Below are 23,042 nucleotides of genomic sequence, written 5' to 3'. Positions count from 1 at the left end.
TGTATTTTATTTTCAGTTGATATCAATAAGACGAGGTTTTACAGTTTTTATACCTCCTTCATTGAAACTTTAGAGATAAAACATAGTTGAAAGATTGTGAGATCAGATTGTAACGTCGAAAGCATTGTCAATCGTGAAGTATACAATAATAAGATATTGCACTTATTTCACAGGTTACCCCCTCTGTTATTTTTTACATAAAGAAAGTAAACAACTTTAAAATAAATCAACAGAAATAATAATAAACACTTTCATATTGAGGTCTGCAAAAAGTTTATTTAATTTCGGGTTGGTTGGGACAGGAAAAATTTACAAACGAAAAAGAAAACTAAATAAAAAACCCGCTACTCGAATCACAATTGCACAAATTAATTTGGTCAAATAGATAAATTTAGGTCAATGTACACTTTACAAATGTCAGTATCAAACACGACGTTTGTGACGCACAAACGAGCTGCATCAGAACTTTTTCCTCACGGTAGACGTTTGATCTTCATTGTGACAGATTTCATGCGATAGTAGCGTATTGAGGTATTCCATTTGTACCAGTAGATACCAGAGTAGTCAGGTTCAGTTCCAAGAAAGTAAAGTCCATTTGGATTTGCATAGGTACACCATTTGTACCACCACCCACCTTTTTGTACCAAAGCACACTGCCCACCTGCATTATCATCATTGTCGCGATCTTTGGTGGAAAATCGTTTTCCGTTTAAATTTAATGCCGGATCACTACCCAACATGGAATCACCTGAATTAAAGGCAGAACATTGATATTATTTGTTCATCTTAGAGGCTGTCTTTAATGTGAATACATCTAGGATGATTAACAGCATGAACCATATTAAGAAGGAAAAACACTGACTTTATTACACTGACAGTTAAGTTAAATAATGTTTATGTTGTTACACAAAATGTCAGGTTTGGACATCCACATTCATATGAATGTCACGAAATTGTATACATACTCTTGAACCGAAATCGTCAATGACATACTTTCGTATTAAATTATAAGCATGGTATCTTTGATAACTATATATTCCTAAATATTCCGTCAATAAATTAAGAAATTAGAACCCGTTTCAACTGCCTCAGTCAAAGTTTTCCTAAAATTATTTTGTCTGTTCTTTAATGTGTCTTTTATATTGCTCCGAGGGCATTATTGCATTCATAAGAATGTCACAAAGACATTAAATAACAACTGACAAATGAATTGAATCATTTTATTTCAAATTGATAAATTAATAAAGATATATCAATCGAACTTTGTTATCCTGTATTTTAATTTTAGTCAATACCAACAAGACGATGTTTTCCAGTTTTTAAACCTCCCTCAATGAAACTTTAAAGATAACAAATAGTGAAAGCGTGTAAGAGCAGATTGTAACATTGTCAATCATCAAGTATATTTTTAAAAAAACTTGAAATTTATTTTACAGGCATCATCCATATTTAATTTTTCTACAAATAAAAAGTAAACATTTTTCAAATAAACCAAAAGCCAATTCAAGGTACACCCTTACAAAAAAACACTTTTATTTTTAATTTTTAAGCTTCTTAAATAATCCATTTGATTAAATTAATTTATTGTTAACTTATCTTACTACTGTGTTTAAGTTAATGTATTATCTACAGGCTAATACAGAAAGAGAGGCAAAATATTACAAAGGGATATTTAAACTCATAATTCGAAAACAAATGACAATATCATGTCAAATCAGGAAATACGACATACATAAGTACACAAAACACTACATAAAAAACTAGACAAAGCAACACAGACCGTCTAACAAAAACTGGGTACTCCGGAATGGTTAGCAGATCCTGATTCACATATTATTAAATCACGTTGTGATGTTCAAGAAAGTAAAAACACTGTGTTGAATTCGGAAGTTCACATTAGGGGAAAAATGGACGAGATTGAGGCTACACCAATTGCATGATATTCGTCGTCATCGTTTAAACATTTACTCCATTTCTGTCAAACAAACCGTGAATGTATTCATTAATTAATGACTTCGTGTCTACCATTTGTGAAACTTCTCGTACTTATAATAACTATAACTTACCATTATTCCCGCTATACCCTGTTAATTGATATTCGTAATCTGCAGAATCATCCGCTATACTTAACATGTTGTAATGATTAATTAATCATCATCCCCACTTTACCCCGCCAGGATTAATTCGTACTCTACAGACTCATCCGCTATACTAAACATATCATACTGATAGTAACTGACAACTTACTAGCATCCCCACTATAACCTGCCAATGTCAATTGGTACTCTGCAGACTCATCCGCTATACTAAACGTCTCGTACTGAGCATAGCGCCTCTCTCCAGACCAGTCTTCTAAGTCAAACCTTAAGCTGTACGACTTTCCATTTAAAATGTTGAAAATGTTGTCGTTACCTGAAGATGTCAAATTAGATATGATATTAATTATAGAAGCTTTCTGAGGGTCATTGTACAGGTTGTACTGTCTTTTATTTAACCATGGTTTCGTCGGTCTGTTTAAGTCTTTTATTTGTATTTTTCTACATTTCACTACCTTGAATTTAATGGATTTGGAATCGTTAGATTTGTTTTATTGATCTAATTCATATAAATAAGAGGAGATTTTCAGAATATTTCGATTGGAAAGCAATTCAATAACTTATCAAACCCAACGACGTCAATACCGGATGGAATAACAATAAAGGTATGATCAATTCTCACTTTCAGTTTTGTATACTGATGTTTTCGAATTGAATCGTGGGAATTTATAGACTGTGTCTAGATTTGAACTCTAGTAACCTACCACATTTAAAATTCTAAATCATAAGATGTGGTATGACGGGCAATGAGTCAATTAACCATTTAAGATAAATTGAGGTGGTTAATAAGCAATAATTAGCTACCATATGATCCTCAACAATGAGAAACCCATTCCGTATAGTCTGCCATAAAAGGTACAGACATTAAAAACACCACCTAATTTATAAAACATTTTTTTATTACGAAAAACAAATATGAAAGGCTTGAACCAACAACAACCACTTTACTACATGCAATTGATTTGGGATAATCGCATACAGAATTTTGTGGGGTTAACCATGTTTGTGAGCGCTCAACCCTTTTCTTTATTTGAAACAGTGGTATTACAGCACAACATAAGAACAAACAGTAAACATCGGTTGCAGCTGATCTAATAAGATTTGTATGATGCACAAACACAACTAACATAAAATCAATATACATCAAGCGCCGAATTGAGAGTACTCTCAGTTACTGAAAGCTAGGAAGACTAGAGTCTAAACAATAAAATCGAAAGATATCTTATTTCAAGACAGACTTAAGGATGTTCGCTTGTCAGGCTACTGGATTTTTGTCAGATTTTCAGAATCTTCTGGTTTTATCCATTTGAATGCCGTAAAGAAAATTTAGCCATTGACCCGAACTTTTCTTTTTATAAATCTTGTACATGTTTGAGTATCGGTCATCTGTAAAAAGTATATAAAATCTTCGTTATCTTTTAAAAGTTTTGAGAACTTAAACTTGTCAATGATAAAACTATGAACAATCAAGAGAAAATAATTTTCCAGCCAAAAATTCTATGGCTAATTCCGCGAAAACAAGCAAATTGGGTATATATAATGTCTTTGATATTTTTTAGTTCTTTTATTTATCCTCTTTCAGTTTATACTAGTGTTCGGATAAATAATTCGAATAAACATGAATCCTTGAAATGAAACTGTTTCAATAATTATCAATGACTAAATTAGACACTATTTACCGAGCCAATATTCTCCTGATAGATCACCAAATCCATTCTTATAATCCAACCAGTCTCTATAGAAATCTGTAGAACCATCTTGTCGTCTCTGTATCACCTGTAAAATAGTTATTACAAATGATATCGGATATGTTCTTTACGTCGTAACTACAATCCCCTTCCCTTTCATGAATTTGACCTACCGAATTAGACTATTTACCGGATTTGAAATCATAGAAGCAACACGACGGGTGCCGCATGTGGAGCAGGATCTGCTTACCCTTTCGGAGCACCTGAGATCACCTATAGTTTTTGGTGGGGTTCGTGTTGTTTATGTTGTTTATCCTTTAGTTTTCTATGTTGTGATCTGTGTACTATTGTTTTTCTGTTTGTCTTTTTCATTTTGAGCCATGGCGTTGTCAGTTTGTTCTAGATTTATGAGTGTGACTGTCCCTTTGGTATCTTTCGTCCCTCTTTTATTAAATGAAAAAAAAATATTAATCAAACACCGCTAATTAATAAATCAAATTGAAATTGATTTCATTCTGGCTCTTTGAAGTTTTACTTTTGGTTATTAATTTATTTTGTGTGAATAGAAAATAATGTTACCGAATATCAGGTATTTTTTTTCTATTGTGAACCAACTTTTATCTATCATTTTCTACATTTGAAAATGCCTGTACCAAGTCAGGAGTATGACAGTTCTTGTTCATTCGTTTTGTATGCGTTTTGTTATTTGATTTTGCCATGTGATTATGGACTTTCCGAATTGATTTTCCTCTAAGTTCAGTATTTTTGTGATTTACTTTCTATTATTCATAGATATTCAATCATTTTCCAAAAAAAAGAAATTCATACTCAAACAAAATATAAAGAAACACACACCGTCCATTTATCCACCATATCACAGTAAATATTTATACAGTCGTTGTTTACGAAAATTTGGTAAACCCCGTCGACAGTCCCATCCGGTAAGTGAGAGCAATCAGCCGGAAATGGTCCTAAAATTGAAATCAAATCTTAATATCACAGTTTTGAAATTTTGACTTTAATAACGAAACTAATTTTGCCTTTTTAACAAAACAGAGTAGTAAAAACCATTGGCATTTATCTAGTTGAGACAAATAAAATTAGCGAGATATGACTTAGAAAAAGGAACACCTTTAGTTGAAAATATAAGCATGAATTGTCCTTTAAAGATCCGAAGCCATAAGACTGCAAATTACGATAAAAAATTGTTATAGCAATTGATGAAATAAAAATTAATATGCAGTGAAAAATCCATCTGATTCGGAATGTAATTATTAAAATCCATCTGATTCGGAATGTAATTATTAAAATCCATCTGATTCGGAATGTAATTAGAATCCATCTGATTCGGATCTGATTCGGAATGTAATAAAATTTAATGGAATATCTGCCTATACAACTGAAACAAAAACATATATTAAAATTATGGAACGCCAAAACTGTCTTGTTATGACCATTTTTCATTATATGATGTGCATTTACCTTTATATGATGTGCAATTGTCATTATAAGGTGTGCATTTACCTTTATATGATGTGCAGTGGGCATTTTATGATATGCAAACACCTTTATATGACGTGCAAATATGCTTATATCATGTGCAAGTATCTTTATATGATGTCCAAACATCTTTATATGATGTCCAAACATCTTTATATGATGTCCAAATATCTTTATATGATGTCCAAACACCTTTATATGATGTCCAAACATCTTTATATGATGTGCAACTTCACTGATATGATGTACATACATACTTATACGATGTGTAAATATCCTTATATGATGTGCACCTATACTTATATTATGTGCAAATGTACTTATATGATGTGCAAATGTACTTATATGATGTGCAAATGTACTTATATGATGTGCAAATGTACTGATGTGATGTGCATTTTCCCTTATATTATGTGCAAACATCTTTACATGATGTGATTGTGTCATTATATTATGTGCTTGTAATCTTATATCATGTGGTTCGGTTAACTTCATTATGTTATGTCGAAACGTCATTATGTGATGTGCTTTCACCGTCGTTATGGTCAATGAACATGATTACGATTAGAATGCCATATAAAATAGTGGTTGTATCGTCGCCATCATTGATGTTGTTATCTGTATAGGAAAACATAAAAAAATATGTATTGCAATACAGTTAATCGATTTTTACATTTTGGAATTGCAAAGGGTTGTTTTTTCTGAGACTGTTAATTATGTCTTATGAATTATAATTATAATTATGATAGATAATATGTCTTAGATACACAATATTTTATCATAATTTAATTATGGTTTTGAGTCGGATGTCAGTAACTGCGAAAAATTTCAGATCAGTACTTTGTGTCTATATAGTATATGTGTTTTGCATCGATCTAAAGAGTCAAATCTTTTTGAATAGGTTTTTAAATTGTTTGTTTTGATGGTGTTCTGCTACACCATTGTTCCAGGTTAGGGAGATAATTTAAACCAAAAATTTGTAAGGGTTCCGCGGAACCCGGTGTCTCGCCTAGTTTTGCTGTAAAAAACAAGCTCAACAATAATGAGGAAAAGAATCAATAAAAATATTCCTCTTGTTACTATTTTATGATTGTAAGAAAATCTAAGTCCATTTAAAAGTAAATTACAGAAAAAACTGAGTAGTCTTTTTACAAACTTTACTTCTGGATACAATCTCTTGATCATAAATAAGCTTCTGTCCAAGTTTGGTACAAACCCATGATGAAGTTTAAGAAAGTTATTAAAATTTTAAAAACTTTAACCACAGAGTGAATGTTATGGTTCCCCGTAGAAAAACTAAGTCCATTTAAAAGTAAAATATGGAAAAATGGAATTTTAGTTTTACAAAATTTACTTCTGGATATTGTCTTATGATCATGAACAAGCCGTCTGTCCAAGTTTGGTACAAACCCAGGATAGTTGGAGAAAGTTATTAAAATTCTAAAAACTTTAACCACAGAGTGAATGTTTTGTTTCCCCGCAGAAAAAACTAAGTCCATTTATAGTAAAATATGGAAAAAATGGAATTTTATTTTTACAAAATTTACTTCTGGATACTATCTTATGATCATAAACAAGCTTCTGTCAAAGTTTGGTAGAAATCCAGTATAGTTTAAGAAAGTTATTAAAATTTCAAAAATTTTAACCACAGATTGAATATTTGTTGACGCCGCCGACGACGCCGACGACGACGGAATGTAGGATCGCTTAGTCTCGCTTTTTCGACTAAAGTCGAAGGCTCGACACAAACCATGTTTAATCCCACCACAATATGTCTTTCTAAAGTAAGATAATAAAGTGGTTGTAGGTTGCTGCTATATAAAATTGAGAATGAAATGGGGAAAGTGTCAAAGAGACAACAACCCGACCATAGAACAGACAACAGCAGAAAGTCACCAACAGGTCTTCAATGCAACAAGAAATTTCCGTACCCGGACGCGTCCTTCAGCTGGCCCCTAAACAAATATATACACATGGAAAAAAGTATTTAAAAAATCAGTTTCTTATTTTGAATGGAATATGATAAAATATGTGTAAAATGATATTGAAACGTCGTTAATGATACCATTGGCTTTAAAACGAACAAAAAAATAATGAAAAAAAAAGTTTATTTAACCGACATTTTTATAACAAAATGAAGTGTTTTTTGTACAAAAAAATGCATTTTACAACTTTTACTGTAGTCGAACTTTGCAATGTTAGACATTTCAAAATGAGTCTTTAGATGATTGTTCACACCATGGTTGATCGTTTTACGCCAAAGAATTAGAACTATGTGCGCAGCACCAATTCAAACAGATAACCGCATTTTAACGTCTTCTGATTTCTGCCATAAGTCGACTTATTTGTTGCTAAGCTAGCAGCAATCATTCTTGACGAAGAGTATTGTTTATGTCATGATTTGTTTGCACTGGGGTGTCCTTTCATGCACTTTACGCCAAAAAGTGTCTCATACATGCTCGATATGGTTCAAATTCGGGCTACGATTTGGCAAAGGAAGTTAAACTGAATTCCATTGGAACAATGGATCTGCCTCCACGACGCCAATTTTCAACTTTGGCGAGCTCTGGATACGGGCATCTGTGTGTCTGTTCGTAGACAAATGTCCCCGAAATTGTATTATCGCACGATAACCAGTAGCGATGAGCCGATCTCGAACAGTTATTGTTTAAAGGCTCCTGTATGGTCATCATTCTCTTTTTAGGATTGTATTGTTTGCAATGGGTTTATTTCTGACAAACATTCATTATGCTTTATTGTCCCTAGCAAATGTTATAGGGTGCTTCTTGACTCGGAAGGTCTTTAACATCGTTTTTTGCCTGATTTTTATTCCCAAAAAGACTTATAGTGGACTGGTGATGACCAATAATAAGTTCAATTATCAATTATGCGACATACCTGCTTCCCTCATTCTGGATATCTGCCATCTTGCTGCAGTTATGAGTTGTGGATAACCAATTACAAGGTGTCAATAACGTAAATTTATAAACTTGGTTATTTTAAGTGTTGAGAACAATGAGGATACAAACATCTGTTTTAGTGTTTACCAGTACAGTAGCTGCCTGTGCAGATAAGAACTGATAGAGTCGATATTTATTGAGTAAACTATTTCAACAAATTATTTAACAAAACAATAAAAAAGTGTTTTTTAATTTGAATTTCAATTTGGTGTTGCAATACTTTTTTCCATGTGTATATATACTTGTTCTGTGATAATGAACGCCGTTATAAATATATTTTTTTTATTTATATAAATCAGGCCGATATCTCGCTTGAAGTTTTTCTTTAATTTACTATAATGTGTGGGTTTTGATAATAGTTGCAGGCCTTACGGTGTCCTGTGCCTGCTAATACATAAGATCATGAAGTACCTGGTGTATAGTTGTAAAAATATCAATCCTGTGTTATATCAAGCATTTAGATTTAAACAAAATAATAACATAAAGGTATGACGTATGTCAAACAGAGGATTTAAGCTGACTGCGGATACAAAACACTTACAAAACTGATTTCTGAAAATCATTATTTTTAGTTTCAATTTATAAACTAACAATTAACCCATTTCTCTGACGTCAGTCTATTGTTATAACAGTGGATTATTTTTTAAGAATCCACTGACCACCATTTTAACTTTAGTTAACTTATATCATAACTTTAAACTTTTAACTTACGATATGTTATCTTCTCAAAAACGAGTGACTAACGCAACGCTCAAAAAGAGAGACGCAAGATACCAAAGTGAGAGTCAAACTCATAAACCTAAAACAAACTGACAACGCCAGGCAAAAAATGAACAAGACAAACAGACAATCAATAGCACACATGACACTACATTGAAAACCAAAGAATATTTTCGTAGGTAAAGTCTGTAGTTTATGCGTGGTACGACTAGACCACCCACGAGCGCTGATGAATAATTTTACTTAAATATCACTCTCAGCGTATACAATGCAATACATGCCAACAAACTGTAATTCTATCTTTATGTTGTTTAATAAAATATATAAACAGTATAGAATCAAGGAATTGTAAATATTACTTATTAATACAATTCCATGAAACAAAAATCCATGTTCACATTTTACTTGAACACTTTTAAAGTACAAGGTCCTTCCCTTTTCATCATAACGCATGCTTACTTTATTGTTTCAGTATTATAATGACACCAAACCATGATCACTCATTTTTTTTTTTAAATATAAATGGTCCAAATATACATCAACATTTAACTGACTCGAATGTGAATAAAGAATGATAAGTTACGACTGTAAAACTGCTTTTTTTACGGTAAAACCAGAAACAAAATTGTCAATTTTATATCAAAAATGAAATATAGATACATCTAAGATTAAAAACAATATTTTGGTAGAGAAAAACATTACAATAGAAAAAAATATTCCGGATACTAGACTTGAACTTAGCAGTGGTAATACCACAGTTACTTCTTTCAATGCCAACGTCTAGACGATCACGGCTATGAACAGCTTTCATGTTTTATAGCAACATTGACATAATTATATATTGTAGCAAGAGCAATTCTGCTTGGGTTTAAGAATACGAACCCCATATAATATTGGATCATTTATTAACTGATTGACATGAATGTCAAATGTAAGAACGTTAAAATAATCAAAACATATTAAACACAGTTAAATTATATACAATTTTTTAATTAAGAATAACCATTGCATCTATTTTATCATCAACTGGTTACTAGTGAAGTGGTGTTATTGTGAAATTTACACATCATTCAAATTTAAAATGTGTTTATTATTCTTTACTACTTCATCATAAGTTTAAATATAATTAGGTGGGTTTTTTTTCTATTTCCCTTCTTTTTACATGTTCACGATATACCGTTTATATTCTTTTTACAGATTTTACAAATTGCGAGCTATTTCTAAACGCTGAAATGGATTAACCTTATTAAACACATGCAGGCATTATCATACAGTTACACTCAGTAATATCTTGTTATAAACACAATGTTATCATTTTCGATGATTCTTTATTCATTTTGACAAAACTGAATCAACCTGGGTGCTAAAAGCGAATTTTCAAATCACTGTTTGACTTTCATTTCAATTCAATTTCAATTGGATGCTTCTTTTTGGTAATTCACTAGTATGTAAAAGCGTTGACCGAAGTACATTTTGTTTCCTCGCTTCATTTTAAACATTTGCGAACGGTCAACGCTTTTACAACTCTATGAAATTACAAGATAAGGCATTCAATACTTTTAAAATGCATTTGTCTTGTTATGATTATAAAAAATCGATGTTTATTCTTTATTTCTTTAATGCATAACCTGTGCATTTTGATTGTGATAGTACGTGTCATAATGAATGTTAAATTTTCATTTGAACATGAAGGTGAACTTTAGTATGACGCACTATCGCTGTTATTCCATCAAAATAACAGATTCTTCTGATTATACCTGGAATGTTATTATTAGTGATTGAACAAAAAAATTTGTTTCTGTATATCTCGAAGCTAGTTTCCCTTTAAATAAACGTAAAAAAAAGTTTACATCATTTTTCCGTAATTCGACCTATGATCTGGTATCGTTTTATAACATTGTTTTAGTATATCTTGTGTGGACTATTTTGTTGTATCAATAAAATGCTTTAGCCTGATTTATCTTAATGTGAAATAAAATAATCAATAATAATAGTTATACCTGGATTTAGTTGTGTCTTAATCGTTATTTCGGATCCTGCGGAATATTCTGTTACATTATGACATGTCAAAAATAAGGTACAAACTTTCAAGTTCGTGGCATAGCTACTGGAAAAGCAGTTATCATCACTGGTACATAATACTGAGCATTCTATTCTTGATCTCGCCTTTGTTGTTTTAGATGATTGTCCATTCGAAAGTACTCGAATGTTTTTCGTTGTACTGAACGTTTGGGATTTCATGTCGAAACTGGCAACACAAAGTGACAAAAGTGCCATTACGATTATTGTTTTTAAATCAAACATTGTCCCTTGAATCATTGTATCAGGTTCTTTTAATTCATTTTTGAGTTGACGTAAAGTCGTTACTCGATAAACTGTTTTCTTATTAATACGATTCTGGTTTTGTAGATTTCTTATGATAACCAATATTAAAATGACTTTATTTGATTGGATAAACGGATAGGAATCTATGTTACATATGTTTTTTCTTAAACAAATAAGTATGGCTATTTATTTTAAAGATCAATATTTGAAAAGTTTTTTTATTTCATTCAACTAAAGCATGTATATTATATTATTGGATTGTAAATACAATTTCCTTCTTTTTAGACTTTATTTCATTAGAAATAGCTTAACATTCTTATGCATCAGTCATTACCTTTAAGATCTGGGGCCTGTTTATCGAAGTTATCTTAGGATTAGGACGTGTCCTAATACCAACTTAAGACATATCTTAGTTCGAAGTGGGTTTATCAAACATGGTATAATAATGGTCCTAACATTTGGAAAGAGATTTAATCCGTTTAATTCATAAATAAACGGATCATCTTCGTTTTTGACAGTTTACAAAAGATCAAATATTAATCTTTTCCACTTTGCTAAGGAAAGTCTGAAGTTCTGAAGCGGTAAAATTCGGATTTCGTCTCTTGCTCTTAGCACATACTTACAACTTGTCGTCCAAACAAATTGCTTGAATTTGTCTTCTAACTTTCATAGTACATACTTTTTCGTGTACTAAGTATCTACGCATGAATGATCACAACGGTAAGATTTCATAATCAAGATATTGAAATATAAATTGCTACTGGCTAGTATTTAAAAAAAAAACCGTTGTATTCCAAATTAAACTAAAAAGTTTGTAATTAGTTTTCAAATAAATTTTAAACATCCAACTATTTAATCTTTGGATCAAAAAAGTGTCTTTCAATTAAATAAAGAGTGACAAATTATAAACATTGTAGTTCATTATAACTTAATTAGAGTACACTGCCATCTAAAATTGTAATCATTCATATTATCTTCCATATAATTACTTTGTACACAAAAATAGAGTGAACCATGACACCTTGTAAAGGAAAATAAAAGCAATTTGATATATTTCGTCATGAATGGATTGATAATTGGTTGCTTAGTGTCCAGTGACAGATATTTCATGCAAGTTAACTATTTACTAGACCACTACCTATGGGTACATACCAGGGGCAGATCCATCCATTTTTAAAGGGGTTCCAACCCAAAATAAAGGGTGAGGGGTTCAACTGTATGTTCTTATTCAAAGCATTGATCATTCCCCCAAATAAGCGTTTTCCACCACCCTCTTTTGGGATCTACTACAGCAAACTATCTATATGTTTTGAATTTTATCATGTATAGTAAAACACAGCTTAATACAATTATAACAATGAACCTACTTACACCAGCAACTACAATCTTTTCAATCTGAAGTCAATATCTTACAATGATAATAGTGAGTAGATTTACAAAACTATGTAAATGAGCTAAAGCTAGTCAGCCAAAACATATCATTAGACTAATTACAGGATTACTCAAGTTGTAAATATGTGCTAAATTGGAAAGTGTATAGAAAGGTATATACTATGAAAATAAGACCTTGGGGCAAAGCCCCGCTCTCTTATTTTCATAGCATATACCTTTCTATACACTAATCGAGACAGACTACGTGTATGATTTAAGGTCATATTATATGAAAGATGCACGTGATTTGTCACTGAAAATTTGAAAGTATAAAACAATGACACTTTGATTTCGACTCACCCAAAATGTATTGGATAATAATTTCCTTCGATTATACATCAAGTTTCAACTATTAACAATTAGTTTGTTTAATTCTTATAAAAACGTAGCTTAACTTTAATCTTATGTTTGTTTCATAGAATTTACATATAAAAATAGGTATATAAATTTTTCACGTGTAGTTTAAAACTTTTTAAATCATAATTATTGCTTGAATTTGAAGCAATATTTTCAATTGTTTACATATGTAATTTCAAGCTTTAGTTAATCTGCAGTTTTAATCAATCTTACGATTTTCTATAAAAAAAATCAAATGTTCTTAAGGTATTGTTGTCCTTTCTTTTGATATCTTATTCTACCGAACTCTTTTTTGTATATATCAGCCGTTGAAAGGGTGTTGGTGACGGGAAAAGAGAGAAAAATCATGACGATGCCATTAAGCAACGTCAAGACTATATCACCAGAATTGTCAAGACAACGACCGCTTCATTATAATTTGTTGGGCTATCTAAATGCGCTATAGAGCATATTATCCTGTCTATTATAATAATTATAACAAGATCTGTGTGGTTTTTTTGTGTGTATTTTTTGTAATCAGCATTATGTCGTCTAACATTTGTTCGAGGCAAATTAAAGTTAGAGAACGGGAAACAATTTGGACGGTGCGATGGAAGGACAGACGAACAAGTGTTAAACTTAAAAGCCCCTCCGATAAAGCGGGTGTATAAAAAAAACCACAACAGTTAACTTTTATTTTCCCGATAGTTGCAGTCGATCTTGCATATTCAATATATAAAGTTATGCTCTAATGGCACAAAAACATAACACATACTTCGATCCAAATAGTACTCGTCATTTGCAAGCTTATAGTATGTTTGAAATGACATGAAAGGAGATGTGGGATATAAATGAAAATTATAGGCAAAAAAAATATTTCAAAGTTTCGAGAGAAATTGAACGTTTTAGTTAGATCATTGTAGATGTTGCAGCGACTCAGTGGAAATCGCCAACAGCATTATGTACCTCGTAATTTATGCCAATAATACTCCTGTTCGTACTTAAGAAATGTTTTGCAAAGTTTTGAGAAAATTGAGAAGAATTACGTATAGCAAAAATAAAAATCTAATGCTAAATTTTTATTTGCACGTGTATACAAACAGTATCAACTGAAATCGAAATATCTGTAGTTCCGAAATTTTAAAATGAATTGATTGATGCATGCAGAAATTTCTAAATTTCTGTATAATTTATACTTTGCAATTATTTTATTGTTTAAGTGACGGTAAAGAGTAATTTTCAGTCAGCGGATCTCTATTTTTTCATTGCCGATTTTTCAGGCTGGAAGCTTGTTATTTTGAATGTTCAATTTGACTGAAAAGCAACGTGTTACATTTTTTTTAAATTTCCGTTCATTTTGAAAGATTGTTTTACTTGTCGTGTGTCCGTGCAAAAGGCTCCATCCCCGTTCAAGTGAATTAATTGTCCCTTACTCTAGCTTACCCGTCTAAAGCAATTTCAGACATAATATTACCAGTTTTATGTTACACAGGAGGCAATCAAACTCTATTGCTTTTCAATATTGTGTAACTATATAAATTATTTGTTCTAGAAAAGCACTACTACTTTCATTTTCAAATCCTATTTTAAGACAATATTGCGAAAGTGAAAGAAAGGTTTATGTTTATATCTAAATGAGAAAATGGTTATATAATAGTCATAACAGATCATATCCAGGAAAATCAAATCAAAAATATTAGTATAAGTTACTTTTTTTCGAGGATCAACACGTCGTAGCAGTTTTTACTGTGTTTTGGGGGAAATATATTTTTTTTGAATGCAAATGACTGAATGTTTAAAGCCTGTGACAAAATTTGCCACGGAATTTCAATATATGAAATGACAATATATAATGAAAGCTTTAATTTGTTATTGTGGGAGTTTATGTGTGTAATGCATGTTCGTGTTTATGATATTTTTATAGTACATTTTGTTTTCACATCAGTTCCAATTTTCAAGTTAAATCTCTGATCTGTGGCGATTACAAGCGTATAGTTAGTTAATGTAGTGACAGTTACCCTAAGGTATATACAAAATACTTACAAGACCTATTCTTTGTACTCTCTTAACACAGTTTTGTGGAAACATTATGGTGAATAGAAGTTCTTGCAAGCTTTAAGTTGGCCAGTCTGCAAGTAAACCAAACTCAATCACTCTCCGGCCATCACAACATGCCAAGTTTATATCCTTTTCATGGGAGGGAAGCACTGATAAACTGTTACAAGATATTCTATTTTACATTCTTCATTTTTTTAATACATGTTGATGAGATGCATTCAATACTCTTCCACCAAATTGACTATTATTTCGACGAAGCGGAAGATATTCCGGCATCTTGAAAATATGGTGTACGAGAGATTACTCCCATAGCAACAAACGTCGATTTTCCCGTTTTCCGCTAGAGGCGTTCATTTACGTTCCTATCACCTTAAATCATTGTTTAAAAAGAAATGAAAGCTATCGCGTAGAAATATAATTTTTCTATTATCATATTTTTTGAGAGAACACATTGAGAGTAAAACATGAGTTTGTATCGGATTGTAAGTTTTTAACATATAATTTCGGAATACCTATTACATGTATGTTTTTTTTATTTCAGATTTTGCTTTTGTTGTTTTACTGTTTTTCATGTTAATTAAACCTTATTTTATGCGCGTTTTATTTTTATAATGATTGGGTCTGTCTCTGGTTAGAAGTCTGTTAACAAGTAGTTGTAGTTTGCTGCTGTATATTATAAACTGATTTCGTTGATTGTTGTGTAGGCCGATATTGTTTTGGATTTTCGTTTTATATTTACCATATCTTTTTTTATAAATATACAGACTACTATGCAGTTTATATTGTAGTCAAAGTTGCAAAATTCATAGTCATTTCAGTTTTGATGAAAGGTGTCTCATCGACAATCATACAAAACCTTCTAGACCATACTATTGTTGACGCATGTATGCGTTGTCTTTTCAAAGCGCACGTTTTTCGTTTTGTACTTTTACTTTTGTGTTCTTCAATTAAACGTGAAACGTCAAATAAATTAAGTCGTCTTCGTTTGAAGGTGTTAGCAATATCCCCTCTTACCCTTCCGGAGCACCTGAGATCACCCCTAGTTTTTGGTGGGGTTCGTGTTGTTCATTCTTTAGTTTTCTATGTTGTGTCTTGTGTACTATTGTTTTTTTCTGTTTGTCTTTTTCATTTTTAGCCATGGCGTTGTCAGTTTATTTTAGATTTATGAGTTTGACTGTCCCTTTGGTATCTTTCGTCCCTCTTTCATTAAATGCCTTTCTTTTTCTTGCTGTTGCTTTAACGGCTAGACCAGATAAAACGGTGGCAATTTTTTTGGCGATGAATGCAATTGCTGTTTTGCACGATAAACAGCTTTTCGAAAAGCATCAGACGTCTTGTATTTTTCTGAATTAGATGTTGCAGTATGATTTGTGATGTTCGTGTTGCTCTTTTGTTTTCTCTCTTTGTCTCTGTTGGTTGCATACTGTAGTCTACGTTTTTCGTTTATTCTTTTTTTCTTTTGGCCCTCTCCTCTTGTTTTTTAGTTTTCCAACATTTCTTCTTCTCTTTTGTTCGTTTCCTTGTTTTGAGTTGACTTTTATCAGCCTTTTGTGGAACTGTTTCTTCTATCGTATTTTCTGTTTCATGCATTATTTTTTAGTTTTTCTCTTTCACGGAATTTTCTAAACCACTCGTTTGAGAGTTTTTGTTCTTTCTCTTTTTTTATGTTGCGAGAGGCCTTTTCTATAAGCACGACATCTTAATGCGTTGGCTTTTAAGTCGTTAGCGTATCTCTGTGGATTTTCATGTTTTATTTTTTCTCTGTATATTTTCATTCGATCTTTTTGTGTCAGGTGTGTTGTTTGACTTGGAACTGAAGATGTTACAAATATGTCTAGACTTTGCACTCGTCTCGATTTTTATTTGTTTCTGAAAGATGATCTCAATTTTACTTTCAGCATGATTATGTCTGAAACAAGAAACATATTACGCACATATATGGTTCTGCTTAAACAATAGCGAAGAAATGAAGATAAAGTAAAGATATCAGTGTATTTTCGAGTCTTTAAAAAATCAGAGAAATCGTGTTCCGTGTCTGACAGAAACGAATGAGCAAGTTTTAGGAAATCAGTTTTTTTTCTAAACATTGCGACAAATAAACAATTGTATGAAAACAAATTGGTGAGAACACTTTTTATGTAGTAATGTGTCGGTTTTACTTCCGTTTTTTTGTGAAACAAATCAATAGTTGTAACGCTAGTTATTAATAGTGAAAATATTTTTAGTCAATAAAAAACGAGCGCAATTGAATTTCGTGTCAAATTGTAACGACAGTTCTTCTTAATTAGCGTCTTAAAGAAACGAGCGTTAACATTGTCGAATTATGTTGTTGTTAACAACAATTAACTGCTTTGAATTATTTTAATGAATAAACACAGGTACCTAGATTATGTTTTTTGTCATGTTAACTCCTTTTCTCGAATGACTATGAAGAAGAAGTGTGACTTCTGAAACGATCGTTTCTGTCAGCTTATTGACAAGAAATGTTCGTGTCTTTAATGAAACGACAGAGCAAAACTTTGTGTCTAGGTTGGGATATTTTAATGTGGGAATAATTTTGTCTGCCCTCATTTGCGTAAATAACCTTTCGGGTAGGTTAAGAAGTGCATAAGTTTTGAATTATTGTATAGTTACCGGTGGAATTGCATGTCAATTACGAAAAATAATAAAAACAAAATATGATGGCTCGTTACATTTCACGCTTGTTTCATTTTTTGACACGTGCTTCTGTTCTTCTATATAAAAAAAATTTGTAAAATGACGATGTTGATATTTTCATGAAACGTGTGTGGAATATCATTAGTCGTAAACGATTTATTTTTGGGTGATAAACATACTAAAAACAACACAATTAACGATCGTTTCATATTGGACGCGAAATGATCGCCTGCTGTGTTTTGGTTTCTACCTAAGATATAGCTGGCTAATTCAACATGTGAAGCACGTATTTAGACACGTTTATTGACACTCAATCTAACATAGCAGGATGATAGATCTTAGTGATAACAATCAACACACAACTAATGTTTGTTTATCAAATTTTGTTGAGACACAAATGTAACGCGCGTTTGACCTTATTTTAAACAAAGATTAAAGTGATTAAATCGTTGTCGAATACATAAAAACACACATAGAATTGTTTTTTTTATTTTAAATACTCAATACACACACAAACATTGTGGAACTATATATATTAAAACAATATGTAATTCTTCTTCAAACATACCTACCCTATCAGTGTCCCATATTGCCATTGCCAAAACGACGTAAATACTGTATATTTTTAATTACAGCTCTGTTATTTATCAATAAAAACTCATTTTTTATATATAGTATTATTATTTGATATATATATCTGAAGTTCAGTCGCTTTCATACCTTTCATCGTCATTCTCACTAGATAATTCAAAATCTACAAATTTGTGACACTACCCGCAACATTTAACAATACTGTATTATGACCCTCTTATTATTTATTCGAAAGTATAAAATTCTACAATATATACTAGACAACAAAAGAAATGATATACGACTTTAAAATAAAATTTATCAAAATTATTAAAAGGTAAAACAAAATGTCATACACTATTTTAAAAAGCTTTCATTTGCAATATATGCACAATGTGTTAATGAAAATCAAAACTTGTCGGAAAGTATCTAAATTTCGTGTAAACAATTATAGGTTGCAAATTAGTTTTGCGAAAAGTTGAATAAAAAATCGACATGTAATTTTCTAAGTACTAAATAAAATATCCAATATGCTAATCAATATGTGTTAATGATGTGGCTAATATGTTAAATATTGGGTTTTTTTTCTTAAATTTTGAGGGAAAAAAGTGTTTTTATGAAATCTCAAAGGTTGCGACCGCTTTTTTTGAATAATACTTTACACATATGTCTATTGTAACTCAGTTAATAATGTATACATTTGAACAAGTTCTCGTGGGTCCGAACTATGCTTAACAAATACACACAAAAATTGTATGATTTTTAAAAACAAATTGAAGGCAAACATTGTCTTTACCTTTAAATGAGAGGTTGGCATCATTACTTGGATCGTCTGTTTTTCGAATTGTCGTTTTATGTAAAAAAAAAAAAAAAAAAAGAAACCGCCAAAAAACGTCAGGAAAGCAAAATTTTTTTTTAAACGGATTTATATTTCCATAATGTTTAAGTATTACTACCTTCAATATTGGTCCTTTAAACGGAAAACTTTATCTTTAATTTGAAAATAAAGTCTTGTATCGCGATCGTTTCTTTTGTTGACTAGTATAAAATGGGATATCTAATCAATTTTAAGTTGATGTGAATTTCTACAACAAATGAAAAAGTTTCAAAACATGAATTACAAAAAATAAAGCTAAAGAGCTTAGCATGAAAGAGTTATACTCCTTAGTTCGAGTAATATCCGAAATAAAACCCAAACACCAAGTCAGGAATATGACAATTGTCCATTCATTTGACGTGTTTTGTCCTTTGATTTTACTATTTGATTAGGGACTTTCCGATTGTTATTTCCTCGAATTTCAGTATTTTTTTATTTTACTTTTTCGCCAGAATATACGTTTTTAATTCAAATACCGAAGTATTGAGTACTGAGTTGGGGATACACACAGGGGCTTATCGACCGTCATCAGATTATCGGAACATTCATAGTAATAACATATACGGTACCATTTGTTGGCACCAGATAACGTTTCATTTTCATTCTTTCATCGAACAAAAACAAATAGTTGATGTCTATCTTTGAATCATTTCTTGAATTATGCTTAGTTATAACTAATAATTATATCGTGTATATATGATTTGTATATTGGAACCAATGATGTCGATAGCGAAGAGGCATCTACTACCTGTAATTACCACGACGGTTTAAACATTGTTATTATCAGTATTTTCATCAATTATTGAAATTCGTTGTCAAGAGCCAAAACATATTATTGAAATATCATTTACTATATATTATTAAGCAAATTTGATAAGTGCTATTTAACTTTGTACTGTATATTTTGTTTACGAAAATATATTATATTTAGATCTTTTGCATTAAAATTTTCAAGTGTCAATTTTTTTTAAACTTGTAACATAAAACCAATTATGTTTTAAATTATATAGAATGTGCATAATATTTAATAAATATGTTTAATATCGATATAAGAAAATCTTTTTACTAATTAAGTGGGCGTTGTCAATTGGTCGTGTTCGGATAATAAGCAATCGTTATGCTGTCTGTCTTCCCTGGACAGAATCCTGGACAGAATCGATCGCACTGAATTACAATGATCATTTATTTTATTTAATTTTCATATAAATCATATATGACCACCAGTTTGTAAGATAATATGTTTTGAAGATCTTCTCTCCTTATATTCCCAAAATCATTTCGTAAATTTGATTTTTGCAAATATCTGAATCAGATCGTTTAAAAGTTCTTCACTTTCTTCTTTTTTCTACTGACCTTTTTATTAACATAAACAATATCATCAGATGCATACTATATAAGGTAGAAAGCAATCATTTGCAATTCTATTTTACAGTATTGCAAATGATTTCTTTCTCCTGATGTAGAAGGCATTTAATGATAACGTTATCTCTGAATCAAGACAGAAGACATAAATCGCATGAACTAAAGACAGAAATCCCATAAACCATAAACATAGTTCATATAAATCAAAATTAGACCGCATAAAACAAAGCTTACATATTCTAAAACATCCGTACAATTAAAAAGAAACTGGCGAAATTGTAAGTAATGTGAATAATATATTTATTCGAATCCAGGACAATATTTTGTTATAAACATATATCCACAGTTTGTCTGACGTGTATTTTTCCATTTAAAGAAGAATCATCTTCACTTGATAGATGTCTCATGATGGTTTCAATCTTATTGAGTAAATAGTCGCCGAACCTATTCGATATATCTGTATCGCACTCACGTGATGGCAAAACTACGGTCTTCGTATTACCCATTAGCTTGTTCGTTAGATTGAACAGTTTCTTTTGATCACACCCTATTTCAAAAATTTATCTGAATAGTAGTCAGTCTTACACTTCGAAAGCAGCTTGTTTGTTTTAATACATTGCTCTTTATACAACTGTTTATGAGACTCTAGCTTTGTCTTCCGCATTTTACGTTCAGCTTTACGGCGTTGTCTTAGCGGTAAGGAGCTCGCATGAGTGCCATTCTGTATTCGGGCGCAATGTTATAGTTTCGGATTGAATTGGAGCATGTTTTTCAATGATAGAACTGAGCACTGAGTCATATGTTGAAACTAATTCGTGAAGCGATGCTGTCTGACTTGACATGACATTCGAACAATTAATGTCGGTATTCAAATTAACAACTTCTTCGAGCTTACGGAATTTCATGGACTCCTGTTTTTGAGGTGGATTATTAACATTCAGACTACAGTGAACCGCGAAATGGTCGAGTGATGGAACGCCTTTATCATTACAAAGATGTAATTCCCTAATAAGTAGAATGCCGATTACAATTTAGCTATCTTCCCTAGTTATAATGACAATAAGCGTGTGTCCACGGACATAAGTAGCACCACCAATATGTTGCACGAGACCACGATCAGATAATGATTCAGTGAATTTTCGGGCGTCATTGTCGCATTTATTGTTAAGTGAAAATTTAAGTCTCCCATTAGGATTATATCATCATATCATTCCCATTTATACAGTTTATATTGTAGTCATAGTTGTAAAATTCATCGTCATTTCAGTTTTGGTGAAAAGTGTCTTATTGAAAATCATACAAAACCTTATTATAATTTTTGGAAAGTATAAAAATTCTACAATTTATAATGAAATATCTAATCAGTTTTAAGTTGATTTCTTACAAAGCTAGTACTGGAATTTAGATACTAATACTAATACCATTTTTCTGCAGCAGATGTGAATTTCGACAACAAATGAATAGCTTACGAAACATAATTTTAAAAAGCATAACCAAAGAGCTTTGAGTGTAATAGTTATACCACTTAATTAGAGTAATATACGAAAGAAAACACAAGTAGCAAGTCAGGAATATGAAAGTTTTCCATTCGTTTCATGTGTTTTGTGATTTGATTTTTCAATTTAATTAGGGTCTTTTCGATTGAATTTTCCTCAAAGTTCAGTACTTTCAGTGGTTTAACACTTTTCCTCACAATATAAGTTGTACATTTCAATACTGAAGTATTTACTGCTGAGCTGGGGATGAACTCAGGGGCGTACCGACCGTCATCAGATGCATCGACTCATTGATAGTAATAACATATACGGTACCATTTGTTTGCAAAATTATATATCACATTGCATTTTCATTGTTTCATCAAACGAAAACAAATAGTTAATGTCTGTCTCTGAATCAATTCTTGAATAATGCTGAGTTATAACCAATAATTATATCGTGTATTTATAATTTGTATATTGGAACCAATGATGTCGATAGCGAAGAGGCATCTACCACCTGTAATTACCACGACGGTTTAAACATTGTTTTTATCAGTATTTTCATCAATTATTGAAATTCGTTGGTCAAAGCTAATACCTATTTTTGAATAGTATATCACATAACATTTAATGTATATCATTAAGCAAATTTGACAGGTGCTATTTAACAAAGTACTATATATTTTGTTTACGAACATATATTATATTTAGATCTTTTACATTAAAATTGTCAAGTGTCAACGTTTTTAAAACTTGTACCATAAAAGCAACTTTTTTTTAAAATTATATAGTGTGTGCATAATGTTACATAAATATATTTGATTTAAAACATGATTTTACTGATTAAGTGGGCGTTGTCAATTGCTTGTGTTCGGATAATAAGTATTTGTTATAATGTCTTTGGACAGAATCGATCCAACTGGACTACAATGTTCATTTATTTTACCTAGTGTTCTGATTTTCATTCAAATCATAGATGACCA

General features: G+C 31.2%; 1 protein-coding gene across 1 annotated transcript; it reads right to left on the bottom strand.

The window, feature by feature from the left end:
- Positions 1-473: 473 nt before the first annotated feature.
- LOC134723032 (ryncolin-1-like) lies at positions 474-5,332 on the bottom strand. The gene is made up of 5 exons (XM_063586664.1): positions 5,309-5,332; positions 3,776-3,872; positions 2,248-2,412; positions 1,435-1,458; positions 474-748 (listed from the first exon to the last, which is right to left on the bottom strand). Exons 1-5 carry the CDS (start codon positions 5,330-5,332, stop codon positions 474-476), a joined length of 585 nt encoding a protein of 194 aa, XP_063442734.1.
- Between the last annotated feature and the right edge of the window lie 17,710 nt (positions 5,333-23,042).

The sequence above is a fragment of the Mytilus trossulus genome, chromosome 6, assembly GCF_036588685.1.
Source record: "Mytilus trossulus isolate FHL-02 chromosome 6, PNRI_Mtr1.1.1.hap1, whole genome shotgun sequence".
NCBI lineage: Eukaryota > Metazoa > Mollusca > Bivalvia > Mytilida > Mytilidae > Mytilus > Mytilus trossulus.
The sequence above is the reverse complement of the archived record's forward strand: the minus strand, read 5'-3'. Positions and strand labels throughout refer to the sequence as shown.

Excerpts from the sequence above, each read along its gene's own strand:
- LOC134723032 (XM_063586664.1), bottom strand. The coding sequence starts at position 5,332 with ATGCCCACTGCACATCATATAAAG. Across the intron at positions 3,873-5,308 it reads CCACTGCACATCATATAAAG|GTGATACAGAGACGACAAGA; the intron begins GTAAATGCACAC and ends ACTATTTTACAG. Across the intron at positions 749-1,434 it reads ATTAAATATGGATGATGCCT|GTGATTCCATGTTGGGTAGT; the intron begins GTAAAATAAATT and ends CCTTTAATTCAG.